Below are 14943 nucleotides of genomic sequence, written 5' to 3'. Positions count from 1 at the left end.
AAAGACTTATAAAAATTATTTTAACCCCCATTTTCATAAAGCTCCGTTAGTGTTCCGTTAAGTAACCAACTTTTAAACCGTATTATAGACGAAGCTGTCATCTTGCCTTTAGGAACTTAACTGACGAAAATTTTTCAGTTAAAATTAACCGGAAAGAAGATATTTGCAATTTAATTTCCGTTAACTGGGAGTTAAAGCCTAACGGAGCTACATGAAAATGGCCGTAAAAAAGTCGTATTTTTATTTAAAAATAAGTTTACCACTTTTTTATGAATAGTGCCACTTTTAGAAATTTCCGACGGTAACGCAAGCCACTATGTAATACCTACAATCTGCTCTGAATTTGCTTAACACAATTTTTATACACACCACCATAGAATGGTGACGGGGGTATAATAAGTTTGTCATTCCGTTTGTAACGCATCGAAATATCGATTTCCGACTATATAAAGTATATATATTCTTGATCAGGGAGAAATTCTAAGACGATATAACGATGTCCGTCTGTCTGTCTGTCTGTCTGTCTGTCTGTCTGTTGTAATCACGCTACAGTCTTCAATAATGAAGCAATCGCGCTGAAATTTTGCACAAACTCGTCTTTTGTCTGCAGGCAGGTCAAGTTCGAAGATGGGCTATATCGGTCCAGGTTTTGATATAGTCCCCATATAAACCGACCTCCCGATTTGGGGTCTTGGGCTTATAGAAATCGTAGTTTTTATCCAATTTGCCTGAAATTAGAAATGTAGAGGTATTTTATGACCATAAAGGGGTGTGCCAAAAATGGTGAGTATCGGCCCATGTTTTGGTATAGCCCCCATATAGACCGATCTCCCGATTTTACTTCTTGGGCTTATAGAAACCGCAGTTTTTATTCAATTTACCTGAAATTAGAAATCTAGAGGTATTGTAAGACCACAAATACGTGTGCCAAAAATTGTGAGTATCGGACAATATTTTGGTATAGCCCCCATATAGACCGATCTCCCGATTTTACTTCTTGGGCTTATAGAAACCGCAGTTTTTATTCAATTTACCTGAAATTGGAAATCTAGAAGTATTGTAGGACCACAAATACGTATGCCAAAAATTGTGAGTATCGGTCCATGTTTTGGTATGGTCCCCATATAAAAGGACCTCCCGATTTGTGGTCTTGGGCTTATAGAAACCGTAGTTTTTATCCAATTTGTCTGAAATTGGAAATCTAGTGGTATTTGAGGACTATAAAGTGGTGTGCCACAAATGGTGAGTATCGGTATGTTTTGGTATAGCCCCCATATAGACCGATATCCCGATTTTACTTCTTGGGTTTCTAGAATCCCTAGTTTTTATGCGATTTGCCTGAAATTTTAAATATTATTTTAGGCTCCCAAAAACGTATATCGGATTAAGCTTTTATCGGTCCTTTTGGTAATGCCTCCATATAGACCGTCTTCATTTCTTGAGGGTATAGAAGGCGCACTGATCATGAAAATTGCTTGAAACTCAATGTAAAATTTTTCAGATTTCAGATACTTCTCGGGTGAAAATCTACAGATTTAAGATTTCAAAGCAAGACGTTATTTTACAATTTTCTTGTACACTTACAAGAGATGTTAATGATTCCTCTAAAGCTCAAACAAAAATGGTTCTTATTAATCCAGAATCTGATATAGTCCTCATAGGTGAAATCTTTAAATTTATCTTCGGGAAGTGTCCTCAATCCCTCCTGAAATTTCAAAGGAAACCCTAATATTTGGTTCATGGTGGTGGGTATTTAAGATTCGGCCCGGCCGAACTTAGTGCTGTATATACTTGTTTTATAAATATCTTATTCAAATATCATGTTGGGAGCCACCGTGGTGCAATGGTTAACATCCCCGTCTTGCATACACAAGGTCGTGGGTTCGAAACCACCTTCGATGAAGCACCAAAAAGTTTTTCAGCAGTGGATTATTCCACCTCAGTAATGCTGGTGACATTTTTGAGTCTTTCAAAGCTTCTTTCTCTAAGTAGTTTCACTGCAATGTGGAACGTCGTGCGGACTCGGCTATAAAACGGAGGTCCCTTGTTATTGAGAGCTTAACATAGAATCGGGCAGCACTCAGTGATAAGAGTGAAGCTCACCACTGTGCTATCACAATGGACTGAATAGTCCAGGTTAGGTTAGGTGGCAGCCCGATGTATCAGGCTCACTTAGACTATTCACTGTATAAAAATAAAATTATTTAAAATTATTTACACAAACAAAATTTTGTATAGAAATAAAATTTTGACAAAATTTTTTATCGAAATAAATTTTTGATAAAATTTTCTATCGAAATCAAATTTTGACAAAATTTTCTGTAGAAATATAAGGTTGACAAAATGTTCTATAGATATAAAATTTTGACAAAATTTTCTTTAGAAATAATATTTTGACAAAATTTTCTGTAGAAATCAAATTTTGACAAAATTTTCTAGAGCTACACTTGTAGTTTAGTCAATGCATGATTTTAAGCTGAAATCAAAAACAACAATGATGATTGCAGAATAAACCAACAATAACAAACAAAACGAATGAAGATAGAGGAAGCACGCTCAAAAACAAACCCAGCCAACCACATTCAAATCGATAATTTGAGTTTGACAAAGGAAAAGAGATATGTTATGCTTGCAAATTTGTTTGGGCAGTAGCCGACTATCAAACCTTTTTTCGGAAGGTTCAAGTGCTGTTCACTTTGGGTTGAGTGAATTACCCGAATTTATTCTGATAATTGGTTGATAGTTTTGCTGCTAGTAGAGGATGCTGATGAGGAATGTGGCAGTCTATAGGGTTTTGCTCAAATAAATTTGACAAGCATACTTTTCCTCTGTTGGTTAAGCTACACTTGTAGTTTAGTCAATGCATGGTTTTACGCTGAAATCAAAAACAACAATAATGAAATAAAATTTTGAAAAAATTTTCTATCGAAATAAAATTTTTACAAAAATAAAATTTTGACAAAAAATTTTATAGAAATAAAATGTTGACAACATTTTCTATAGAAATAAAATTTTGACAAAATTTTCTATAGAAATAAAATTTTGACAAAATTTTCTATATAAATAAAAATTTGACAAAAATTTCTATAGAAATAAAATTTTGACAAAATGTTGTATAGAAATAAAATGTTGACAAATTTTCTATAGAAATAAAATTTGTACAAAATTTTCTATATAAATAAAATTTTGACAAAATTTTCTATATAAATAAAATTTTGACAAAATTTTCTATATAAATAAAATTTTGACAAAAAATTTTATAGAAATAATATTTTGACAAAATTTTCTATAGAAATAAAATTTTGACAAAATTTTCTATAGAAATAAAATTTTGACAAAATTTTCTATAGAAATAAAATTTTGACAAAATTTTCTATAAAAATAAAATTTTGACAAAATGTTCTATAGAAATAAAAATTTTGACAAAATTTTCTATAGAAATAAAATTTTTACAAAATTTTCTATAGAAATAAAATTTTGACAAAATTTTCTATCGCAATAAAATTTTGACAAAATGTTCTATAGAAATAAAACTGGAAAATGTCGATGCAAGTCGAACATATTGTGCCCAGAGCTTTTATTATAGAAAACTATCACATAAAATGTGACCATCCAACGCAATGTAATATTACATGTTACACTGTAAGAAAATAAATTCACTCAAGCCTAATGTCCATCGAACGTTTTTCTACCAAATCTACTAAACTAAACTATTTATTATTATATATGTATATCGGTATAAGATAACTAATATATATAAATATATATATATATTTGCATAAATTATAATTATATTATTAAGGGCACTAAATAAATTTCTAATATATCAAATATTTGGCAAGCATTTAATATTTTGTAAAAATATTTCAAATAAAATAATTGTGAATATATTTATATGGATATATGTAATAATCATTATTATTGCTTTGAGATATTAAAATTTAATGAAAATCATTTATATTTATTTTGTATATATAATTATAGAAAATATTAACTATTAAAATAATTTGATAAGTGGTATATAATGGGTGTGTTTTTTTCTTTATTGGTGTGTGGTTTTTAAGTAAAGAGCAAATGTTGTATGTGATGAATGAGTTTGGACTTACGTTAACATTTTGATTCGCTTGAGTCTGAGGTGTTTGTTTGGAAAAGAGGCCGCCGAGTAGGCCCCCTAATAAACCAGAACTTCCGTCGGCCTGCATTTGTACACAGATGAGTTTTTTTTTGCGGGGGAGGGTAGTAGGAATTTATGTTTTAATTTCAACATTTACAGAATATACAAATGTCATGATGTTTGTAATAAAAATAATTTTTAGGAAAAAAATTTTTTTTTATATTTGTTGGGAAAAAATATTTTTTTGGGTTAATTGTATTTTGCTTTGTTTCATGTTGCTATTTAGCTAAGAATTGTACAATCGTTTTATTAGATCTTTCAATCATTAATCATGCCACAAGAACTATTCAGAGTTCAGAATGTTCTTAAATTAAAGTAACGTAAAAAATTAACGGCAAGCACTTGAATTAAATTTTTAATAAAAATTCTTTCCATAACGTATTTGCTTTAACGGGGGTTTGTTTGTTTGTGTCAACGGGAAAGGGGTTAAGGGGTTAACTTACATACATTTTACTACATAACCTTTTCAAGAAAATTATTATTTTTTATATGACTTCCAAAAGGATTTTGAGTCTTAATATTTTTAGATTCTTTAATTTTCTTTTTTTTTAACATACTTTCTTCTTCTAAAAGTTAATTTAACTGTGGAATTGTGGAACTTTTTGCTGTTTCGTGTATGTAGGTTTATTTATAGGAATGTAGAAGTTTTGCATTATGGTTAGTAACAAATGGAAAATATTGTGAAAAGGGAAATGTGAATTGAAATTAAAGAAAATTGTCCATATCTTAATTTTTAAGAGAATATTTCTAAATAAGTCAATTTTTTTTATTACAATTTATACAGGCAAATCGTTTTACTGATGAATCGAATATTGATTTCCTTCCGATTTAAATGATTTTTTTTAGAAAAACGTTACTTTTTCTATTTCAAATAATAATTCTGCAAAGCCCACTACACTTACATTGAAAAAAAATATTGTCGTGATGCCAAAGATTTCATACCATGTTAAAATGCAAAATTTGCTTACCAAAGAAGACACATTTCTCTGATATAAATGAAGTCGATTTGTTCTTATAGTTAAGTGATACGACTTAAAAATTATGTTTGACTAAGGTCAGCTTGACTTCAATATTTCTGAAAAATTCTTCAAAATTAATGAAATCGTCTTTAAATTTGTTGACTTTTTGTTCCTTAACTACAAAGCAAAACCGCATTCAATAATTGGATAGGTTTTTGAATACTTTATTTTAAAGACGCTTTTTTAATTGAAACATCGCATAATTTCCACTTGAAATGAATATAATTTCCACATGAATTTGGAAATGTAAATTGTCATTAACACGTTTTTAATGGATAGCACATAAAGAAAAATTGCGAAAAAACGAATAAATTAAATAAAATAAAATTTCATTTTTTTGAATTTAAACGGATTTTTCGCGAGGTATCACGAAATAACCTCCTTTTCGCCCTAGAATGCTTAGTTTAGGAGATATGAGCAAAAGGAGTTATTCACTTTTTATACCCTTCACCACTACTGTGGTACAGGGTATAATAAGTTTGTGCATTTGTATGTAACGCCAAGAAGGAGTAATCATAGACCAATCTTTTAGTATACGGATCGGCTTAGAATTAAATTCTGAGTCGATTTAGCTATGTCCGTCTGTCTCTCTGTCTGTCCGTCTGTCTGTCTGTTGATGTATTTTTGTGTGCAAAGTACAGCTCGCAGTTTTAGTCCGATTGTCCTAAAATTTGGTATAGGGTCCTGTTTCGGCTCAAAGACGATCCCTATTGATTTTGGAAAAACTCGGTTCAGATTTAGATATAGCTGCCATATATATTTTTCACCGATCTGGTCATAATTGGCGTGTATATCAACCGATCTTCCTCAAATTCCGCACATCCGAATATTTTATGAGTATCGAAAAACTTGCAAAATATCGGGCAAATCGGTTCAGATTTAGATATATCTCCCATATATAGCTTTCGCCCGATTTACACTCATTTGCCCACAGAGGCAAATTTTTTGCTCCGATTTAGTTGAAATTTTGCATAGGGAGAAGAATTAACATTGTAACTATGCGTGCCAAATTTGGTTGAAATCGGTTCAGATTTGGATATATCTCCCATATATAGCTTTCGCCCGATTTACACTCATATGACCACAGAGGCCAATTTTTAACTCCGATTTAGTTGAAATTTTGCACAGGAAGTAGAATTAGCATTGTAGCTATGCGTGCCAAATTTGGTTGACATCGGTTCAGATTTAGATATAGCTCCCATATATATGTTTTTCTGATTTCGACAAAAATGGTCAAAATACCAACATTTTCCTTGTAAAATCGCCACTGCTTAGTCGAAAAGTTGTAAAAATGATTCTAATTTTCCTAAACTTCTAATACATATATATCGAGCAATAAATCATAAATAAACTTTTGCGAAGTTTCCTTAAAATTGCTTCAGATTTAAATGTTTCCCATATTTTTTTTTACTAAAATTGTGTTCCACCCTAGTGAATTAGCCAACTTAAATTTTGAGTCTATAGATTTTGTAAAAGTCTATCAAATTCTGTCCAAATCGAGTGATATCTAAATGTATGTATTTGGGACAAACCTTTATATATATCCCCCAACACATTTGACGGATGTGATATGGTATCGAAAATTTAGATCTACAAAGTGGTGCAGGGTATAATATAGTCGGCCCCGCCCGACTTTAGACTTTCCTTACTTGTTTTAGTATATGGATGAAAATTTCAATTTTTTGGGGGTGGTCACGAATTAAAGCCCTTTTCGCTCTAGGACGGGTATTATAAGTTAGTGCATATGTTTGCAACACCCAGAAGGAGACGAAATAGACACATGGTGTCTTTGACAAAAATGCTCAGGGTGGGCTCCTGAGTCGATATAGCCATGTCCGTCTGTCCGTGAACACATTTTTGTGATCAAAGTCTAGGTCGCAGTTTTAGTCCAATCGACTTAAAATTTGGCACAAGTATGTGTTTTGGCTCAGAATAGAACCCTATTGATTTTGGAAGAAATCGGTTCAAATTTAGATATAGCTCCCATATATACATATTTCGCCCGATATGGACTAATACAGTCCCAGAAGCCAGAGTTTTACTCCAAGTCAGTTGAAATTTTGCACTAGGAGCACAATTAGTAGTGTAGTCAAGTGTGCTAAATTTGATTGAAATCGGTTCAGATTTAGATATTGCTCCCATATATATCGTTCGCCCGATTTACACTCATATGACCACAGTGGTCAATCTTTTACTCCGATTTAATTGAAATTTTGCACAGGGAGTAGAATTAGCATTGTAGCTATGCGCGCCAAATTTGGTTGAAATCGGTTCAGATTTATATATAGCTCCCATATATAGCTTTCGGCCGATTTACACATATATGACCACAGAGGCCAATTTTTTCTCCGATTTAATTGAAATTTTGCACAGGGAGTAGAATTAGCATTGTAGCTATGCGTGCCAAATTTGGTTGAAATCGGTTCAGATTTAGATCTAGCTCCCACACACAAAAAAATTTTTTTCTGATTCAATCACGAAATTAATTGATCCAATTAATTTTTTAATTGAAATGTCTTCAATCACGAAAATGATAGTATCAATTACAGTTTTAATTGGGCATAGAAAAAATCCTTGATTAAAAAATTAATTGATGTCATTAGCAATTTTCAATTAATTTTTTAATTGATTCAATTAAAAATTTAATTGATTTTGAATGCAAACCCCAATTAATTTTTTATTTAAAAAGGTAACTATTTTCAACTACTTTCTGAATTGGCTTAGAATTTTTATTTTGATTAAGAAATGTTCATCACTTTTTTTAACTGACTTCGTCTTCTGAATTTGATTAAAAAGTTAATTCTATCAATTAATTTTTTAATTAAAAATTTTAAAATTTTCAATCATTGACTTAATTAACCTAATGTTTCTACCTTGATTAAAAAGTTAATTGTATCAATTAATTTATTAATTGAAAAAACATTCAACTTCAATTAACTTTTTAATTGGAAATATTCTGGTGATATTTTTTTCTGTGCATATATATGTTTTTCTGATTTCTACAAAAATGGTCAAAATACCAACATTTTCTTTGTAAAATGGCCACTGCTTAGTCGAAAAGTTGTAAAAATGACTCTAATTTTCCTAAACTTATAATACATATATATCGAGCGATAAATCATAAATAAACTTTTGCGAAGTTTCCTTAAAATTGCTTCAGATTTAAATGTTTCCCATATTTTTTACTAACATTGTGTTCCACCCTAGTGCATTAGCCGACTTAAATGGTATCGAAAATTTAGATCTACAAAGTGGTGTACGGTATAATATAGTCGACCACGCCCGACTTTATACTTTCCTTACTGGTTGTGATTGATTTTTGTATCAATTAAACATTTTGTTGACTCAATTAAAATTTTAATTGAATATTTTTTAAAACTCAATAAAGACTTTAATTGGAAATTTTTTCGTGAAAAATTTTCTGTGTACATCAAAGTACAAAATGTTTTTTTAATTTCAAAAAACTTTAAACCAAAGATTTACATTCCTCAATATAAGTTTTAGCCTATTTTTGAAGCTTTTTTTGTCTTTAATCCAATGATTCAATATCCCAGTCAATTTAAATATTATTTCTTTAAATCAAGATTTAGAGTAGGGATAATTTCAAAGATTCGCGTCCTAAATTTTAAGAAACCAATGCAAACTACAATCAATGCTATCCGATTTAAAAATGAATTATTTAAAATATTTGCTTAAGAATCTTGTTTACAATATAAAATATTGCTAACTTATCGAAATTTTTCAATTATTATAAATTTTGTTTTTTGTTGTATTAAATAAGTTTTTATATTTATATGTTTTCTCCTACACCAACACATTTACACATTGTTTCTGATCAAACATGAATCTAGTACTGTCATTTATAAGATGTATCATCTTGCTGTAAGTAGTTTTACAAATTATTAAATAAAATAAATAAATAAATTCTTAGTGCAAAGATTATTATCGTTCTTCCAATTAAAATTTCTTTATTTTAATATTGTGTTATTTGCATATCCTAAAATTTAAGTTGAAGTCTTTCATATTATGTCAATATTTTTTTCAGTGTAGACTTATAGATCGAACCACTGCCGTATATAGTCAATGTAAAATTTGTCTATAGTGCCTCATTGTACGACAAGAAAGCTACCATGGCTTTTCTCGCCCTTTCTTCAAAATTAAGCAGAAAATTCAGAGATGATTTTCTGAACGGGTTCTGAACAATTTTTGTAGGACAATTTTCTTTAATATTCAACCCAGGTTTGTTAGTGGAGTATTTGAATTTGAGGGTAACAATTTAGTTTTGAATAAAAGTCTTGCAAATTAGTATTGCTTAGGTTCAAGAAAATTTTCATGTATAGAAAAAGTCATAGTTTAGTGTTGAAAAAGGTGAAGAAAATGAATAAATATTTCAATGCAAATTAAATGAAACATATTTCAAAAGTAAGAAGTAGAAGATGTGCAAGCAAATAAAATCTCAACATATTTTGTTTTGTTGTTATTTTTTTTCTTTGGAGAGAGTTGATAGCTGTTAGTAGAGAAAATGTTGCAAATGTTCAATTTTTTTATGCAAAAAATATAGAATGGAAAGTAGTTTCTTGAAGAGAAAAACTTCAAACTTTTTTTTTTTTTTGTTAAGTGTATTTTGTGGCTTTACAGTGTAGAGTGTATGTAAGTTGGTGTGTGTGTGAATTTTGTTTTACAGTGTTGTTATTTTGAATGGAAACTTTGTACAGAGTTGTCAGATGTGTGAGCGTGTATTGTACAAAAGAATTAAAGAGACAAGGATAATTCTGTACGATGACATTTTAAGAATTTAGAATATCGTTTTTGTGGAAAGTGAAAAATTATGTTAGTAGAATATATTTTATGTACAAACATAGTTTTGTATGCGCATTGGGTTATTGAAGGTGGTTGAGAATTTTTCAAACTCAAAAAAACACAAAGTAGTATAAGAGTAACTCTGACGAAAGGGAGTAGGTTTGATTGAAATGTCGTAGTTTTTTCTTTTTCGTATGATGTTCTTTGGCAGCTTGATCGTGAACTATTTGAGGAAACACTTACCGCTTGTCCTTGTTGTCCTGGTTGTTGTTGGCCGGTTTGTTGCATGCCTTGCTGCATACCTTGCTGTTGCATACCTTGCTGCATTTGATTGGGATCATATTGATTGGGATCTTGACCCATCATCTGTTGTTGCATGCCCATTTGACCATGTGGTCCCTGGGGTAATTGTGGACCCATACCCATGCCCATTTGATTTGGTCCCCTTCTACCCACAGCACTTCGTACAGAATCTAGAAGGAGATTGTGAGCCAGGGATTTCTCGTGATTTTTTTATGTTCATTTTTTTTTAACTTACTTGGTATTAATATGGGTGCACTGTCAGCCGATTGTGAATCTCTGGATTTCGTTCGTATGGTTACGGCTCTCGGATTGAATGTACCCAATTTACCAATATCTATGAGAGCATGATCACCCGTAGGTGAATTGATATCGGTTACCTTTTTACCATCAGCGTACACAGAATAGCCGGTTACAGGCCCCGATGATGTGGGCCTATTAACTGGCTGCCATGTCACTAAAATGGTACCATCTTGAGGACCAGCCTCAAGTTGAATTTCCTAAAAGTAATAGAAGAGAGACAAAGGGTTATTAATAATATTTCAATGCACAAAACAAAATATTAACTTAATATGAAAGATAATATATTTTTAATTTTAGGATATCTCCATTGGCGGACTTAGAAAATTCCTCTGGGGGGCTAATTTTCGACTCAAGAATTTAAAACAAACAAAATTGGCTAGATAAGAAAAATTATATGTACTTATTTTTTTACATATAATGTGTGACTAATTTAAGAAGAAAATTTAAAAACATTGTGCGTAGATGAGCAAAGGCAAGATGTGCAAATAGCATTGTTATGTATACACTCAAAGAAATGTGAACCCACCACAAAGAAAATGTGGAAATTTTACACTAAACTTTATTACAAATCCCGTTATCACGCCAATACGACAACCAGTCTAGCAAAGTCTAGAAATTACTTTTCTCCTATCCATAAATTACTTTTCTCATACTTATCTCCTCTCCCCCTAGCTACGCCAATGGATATCCCCGAAAATAAATTTTAAATTGTATTTATCTAAGACACAAAGTAGGTTGTATGGGTATTAAGTATAGCTATTACTCAGAAAGAAGAGTTTTCTTTTCTGAGGAACGAAATTTTAGATAAACAAAATTTTCTTTTGACGCTCAAATTTTTTTAAACCAAATATAACACATTGGAGAAAATCTTTGCATTGTTAGTCAGAAATTCAGGTTTAACATATTTGCTCATACCAAAAATGCTTTACATTAAAGGGGATTTTCCTTTGTCTAAAAATTCGTTCCAGAGGAAAGTATATTTTCTTTGGGTGTAGCTACGATCTAGCCAGAAAGTACAGTCTTTCTCCTGATATCAAAAAATCATGGGGTTATATAATTATTATCTCCTGATACCAAATATCTTGGGCAGGATTGCACAGTGGGCTAATTTTACAATCAATCTTTCGTATCAAACACAATATTGTGCATTTGTATTGAATATAGCGAATTTGTAGCCAGAAATTACTCTTCACAGCCTTTCTCCTGATGTGCAGGATTGGGTAGGCTGCGCACATCAATCCATCCTTATTGCTACTTTTACATAAAATAGGCTAAAATACAATTTTCTGGATTGGCATGGAATTGAGCGATCACTTCGTCGGAAAACCTCCACGGCCTTTCTCCTAATTTAAAAATATCCTGGGCAGATTGTGATCATATTTAATAAGAATCATGTAACACCCATTTGGTGCACGTTTAAATCTTCCTGGTTTGGGTCGCAGCTTTTTACAATTTATCTTCACGGATATGCTGGTGTAACATATTTTAGTTTGATATTTGGTTATTTTTTATTCTATTATGCGTCATTCATATTATAAGTTTATCCGGACGATAATGCCCGTGTCCAACTTTTCGAGACATATCTCAGATATTGGCCACACTATAAGTTATGTTCGAAGCTTCTCTAAGTGGACTCGGCTACAAAAAGGAGGTCCTTGTCATTGAGCTTAGCATAGAATCGGCCAGCATTCATATGTGGTATCCTGCTTGGTGCCCCACGTTGGGCGCCATTTATATTTATGTAACAACCTCACCTCAGATCCTATATACTATAACTTTGAATTGTTACATTTTCTTCATATCCCGTCATAGTACTCTTCTTCAGTACATCTCCAGCCATATCTCAATTTGGGTCACTACACTCTGGTACTTTTTCTAGCATACACAACTCTCAGCACCTACTTTCTAGCGTTAGAGACACGCGGACGATCTAGATTAACGTTGAATCTGCCGTTTTTCTGATCTTTTCCCTATGATCTTCTGAAGGTTCTACAAGTTCGTTTTTAATCTTATATACATTTTTAGGGCGTATTGCAAACGTTTTTATGTTGGGTTTCGTCCGATATCCTGAGACTATGCAGATAAAGACTGGACGGATCGAATAGAAAATATGTGGCATGAGATCACAATAAATAAATCGTTACTTTCTTTTTCGTGAAGATTTGGAGCATGTTTCTCTAAGCGAGATTTTGAAAGATGTCGTAATCTGCTGTACACACTGAAAAAAATATTGTCGTGAGGTCAAAGATTTCATGTCTTTAAAACACGAATGCAAATTTTGCTTAGCATAGAAGACGCATTTCTCTAGTATAAAGTTTTTTTCCTTGACCAAAGGTCGATAAACTTTTCAATGAAGTCGTATTGTCCTTATAATTAAGTGATTTGATTTAAAAATGGATATCATAACATGAAAGAAAAAATGTTTGGGCTAAGGTCAACTTGACTTTAATAATTTTGAAAAAATCTTTAAATTTAATGAAATTGTCTTTAAATTTGTTGTCTTTTTGCATCTTGACTACAAAGCAAAAAATCGTTCAAATATAGGACATGTTTTTCAACACTTTATTTTAAAGACGTTTTTTACTTGAAACACAGCTAATTTCTACTAGAAGTCGAGTCTTAATTTGGAAAATAAAGTCGTCGTTAACTTGTTTTTAAAGGACTTTGATAGCACATGAAGAAAAAAAGCTGAAAAAGCGAAAAATTTAAATTTGCTTCCTAGAAGCAAGTACACAACACCCGATTTTAAAAGAGAAATGTGTCTTAAAAGTATCCTTACTTGTATTCTCCGCTTCTTTGGCTCGGAATCAATACCAAATTTTTTAAAGTAAAGACAAAATCTTTGGAACCGGGTATGCTTTTTTTTCAGTGCAGATCCCTGTATATATTCGACAAGCTGTTCTTCCGTAACATCGCATTGAATAAACTCCTAGATGTAATCATGAGTAACAATCATACAAGAAATACTGTTCGTTCCAAGCTTTCCACTCAGATATGTTGTCATACAACTCCGCCGAGGGCAAGGTAGATTCGGCAAACTCTTCCATTCATGATGAAAGTTGAATCATGCCCCTGTTTCACACTTCCAAATTAGGAGGCAAAATGGCATGGAAACCCCAGTTTTAACCATCAAGGATGTCCTCTTCACAAAGCTCGGCTGATACCGCAAAAGTCTATCGATGACCGCTGATTAATTTCCGAGGCTGCTGTCATTTAATCATACGTGCGAATTGAGGCGACTGGACTGCCTGATCTAGGTTTGGCCAAATCTTTTCTGGTCTGCCATGGGTGGTCTCTTTTCCCCGGTGTTGTGGATGGTGATTGAAATCCAAGAACTAAATAAACCATCTAGCTTCTCATCGCATCAGTTACATTATCCTGATGAATTCTGTTCAGACCTGTCCGGTATGCTGTCTGATTTAGGGGTTCTCTTTTGTAACTTTGGATCTAGCGCTCTAGAAGATGAAGATCAACACGAATATTCCTGGGTGGAATATCCACAAGATGGTGATTTTGAGTGGTTACTGCAATAACCACCCAAGAGATACGCACAGGCAACCACACAAAGATGATCCAGGGATGTACAGCGGAGACATTCTGGCGCAGTTCTAATGACAGTGTTCTGACAGGTCTGTATGTTGTTCCACTCCGTGTCACTTGTCTGAGGCGTCGACACTGGCGATGTACAGTTCACCATTGATCGGTAAATTGGCTTATTGGCAACAAGGTTTCTTTGTCAGCAAACAACCTGAGGATCTTGGCATTGACAGACGACTTCAAAAGTCATCTGAAATAACGGGAATGATCAGCAAGGAAGATATTTAATCGATAGCAGATGCCATCGGATATAGAGGATATATAGAGGCGGAGATATCACCCCACCTTGGGTAACTCCTCAATGTATTTCGTATAAGAAAATCATCGTGACGACCTTTAAGCTTCTTTCATTGGAGCAACAGTGGTGCAATGGTTAGCATGCCCACTTTGCATGCAGAGGATCCTGGTTTCGACCAAACACCACAATGTTTTTCAGCGGTGGATTATCACCAGTGTTGCCAGTATTTTCCGAGCTCTTGTCCCCAAAATGGATTGCTTTTATCCCCAAAAATCCCCAATTTAATTTAAAATTCCCCATAAAAATCCCCAAGAAATTTTTGGCAAGTTTTTTGAAAAAAAGTAAACGAATAGACTCTGCTGTAGGAAATCCGTACAAAATTAAAAAAAAAAAAAAAAAAAAAAAACATTTTAAATAAAACAAAAATGTGCAATTGAATGAAGATTTCAAAATACAAAACCAGGAGACGGGTGCTCAAAATATCATCCGAAACCAGCCCCCATCAGAGTTAA

General features: G+C 32.4%; 1 protein-coding gene across 1 annotated transcript in view; it reads right to left on the bottom strand.

Moving 5' to 3' along the window:
* The window catches only part of Rbp (RIMS binding protein), a 270060-nt gene that overhangs the window by 53074 nt on the left and 202043 nt on the right, over positions 1–14943 (bottom strand). The window contains exons 13-15 of the mRNA XM_075290727.1: positions 10532–10793; positions 10237–10466; positions 4107–4196 (exon numbers count right to left, since the gene is read on the bottom strand). Of these exons, the coding sequence (XP_075146842.1) occupies positions 4107–4196; positions 10237–10466; positions 10532–10793 (582 nt within the window). The remainder of the gene's footprint in view (positions 1–4106; positions 4197–10236; positions 10467–10531; positions 10794–14943) is intronic.

This window comes from Haematobia irritans, chromosome 1 (genome assembly GCF_050003625.1).
Source record: "Haematobia irritans isolate KBUSLIRL chromosome 1, ASM5000362v1, whole genome shotgun sequence".
Taxonomy (NCBI): Eukaryota; Metazoa; Arthropoda; class Insecta; order Diptera; family Muscidae; genus Haematobia; species Haematobia irritans.
The sequence above is the reverse complement of the archived record's forward strand: the minus strand, read 5'-3'. Positions and strand labels throughout refer to the sequence as shown.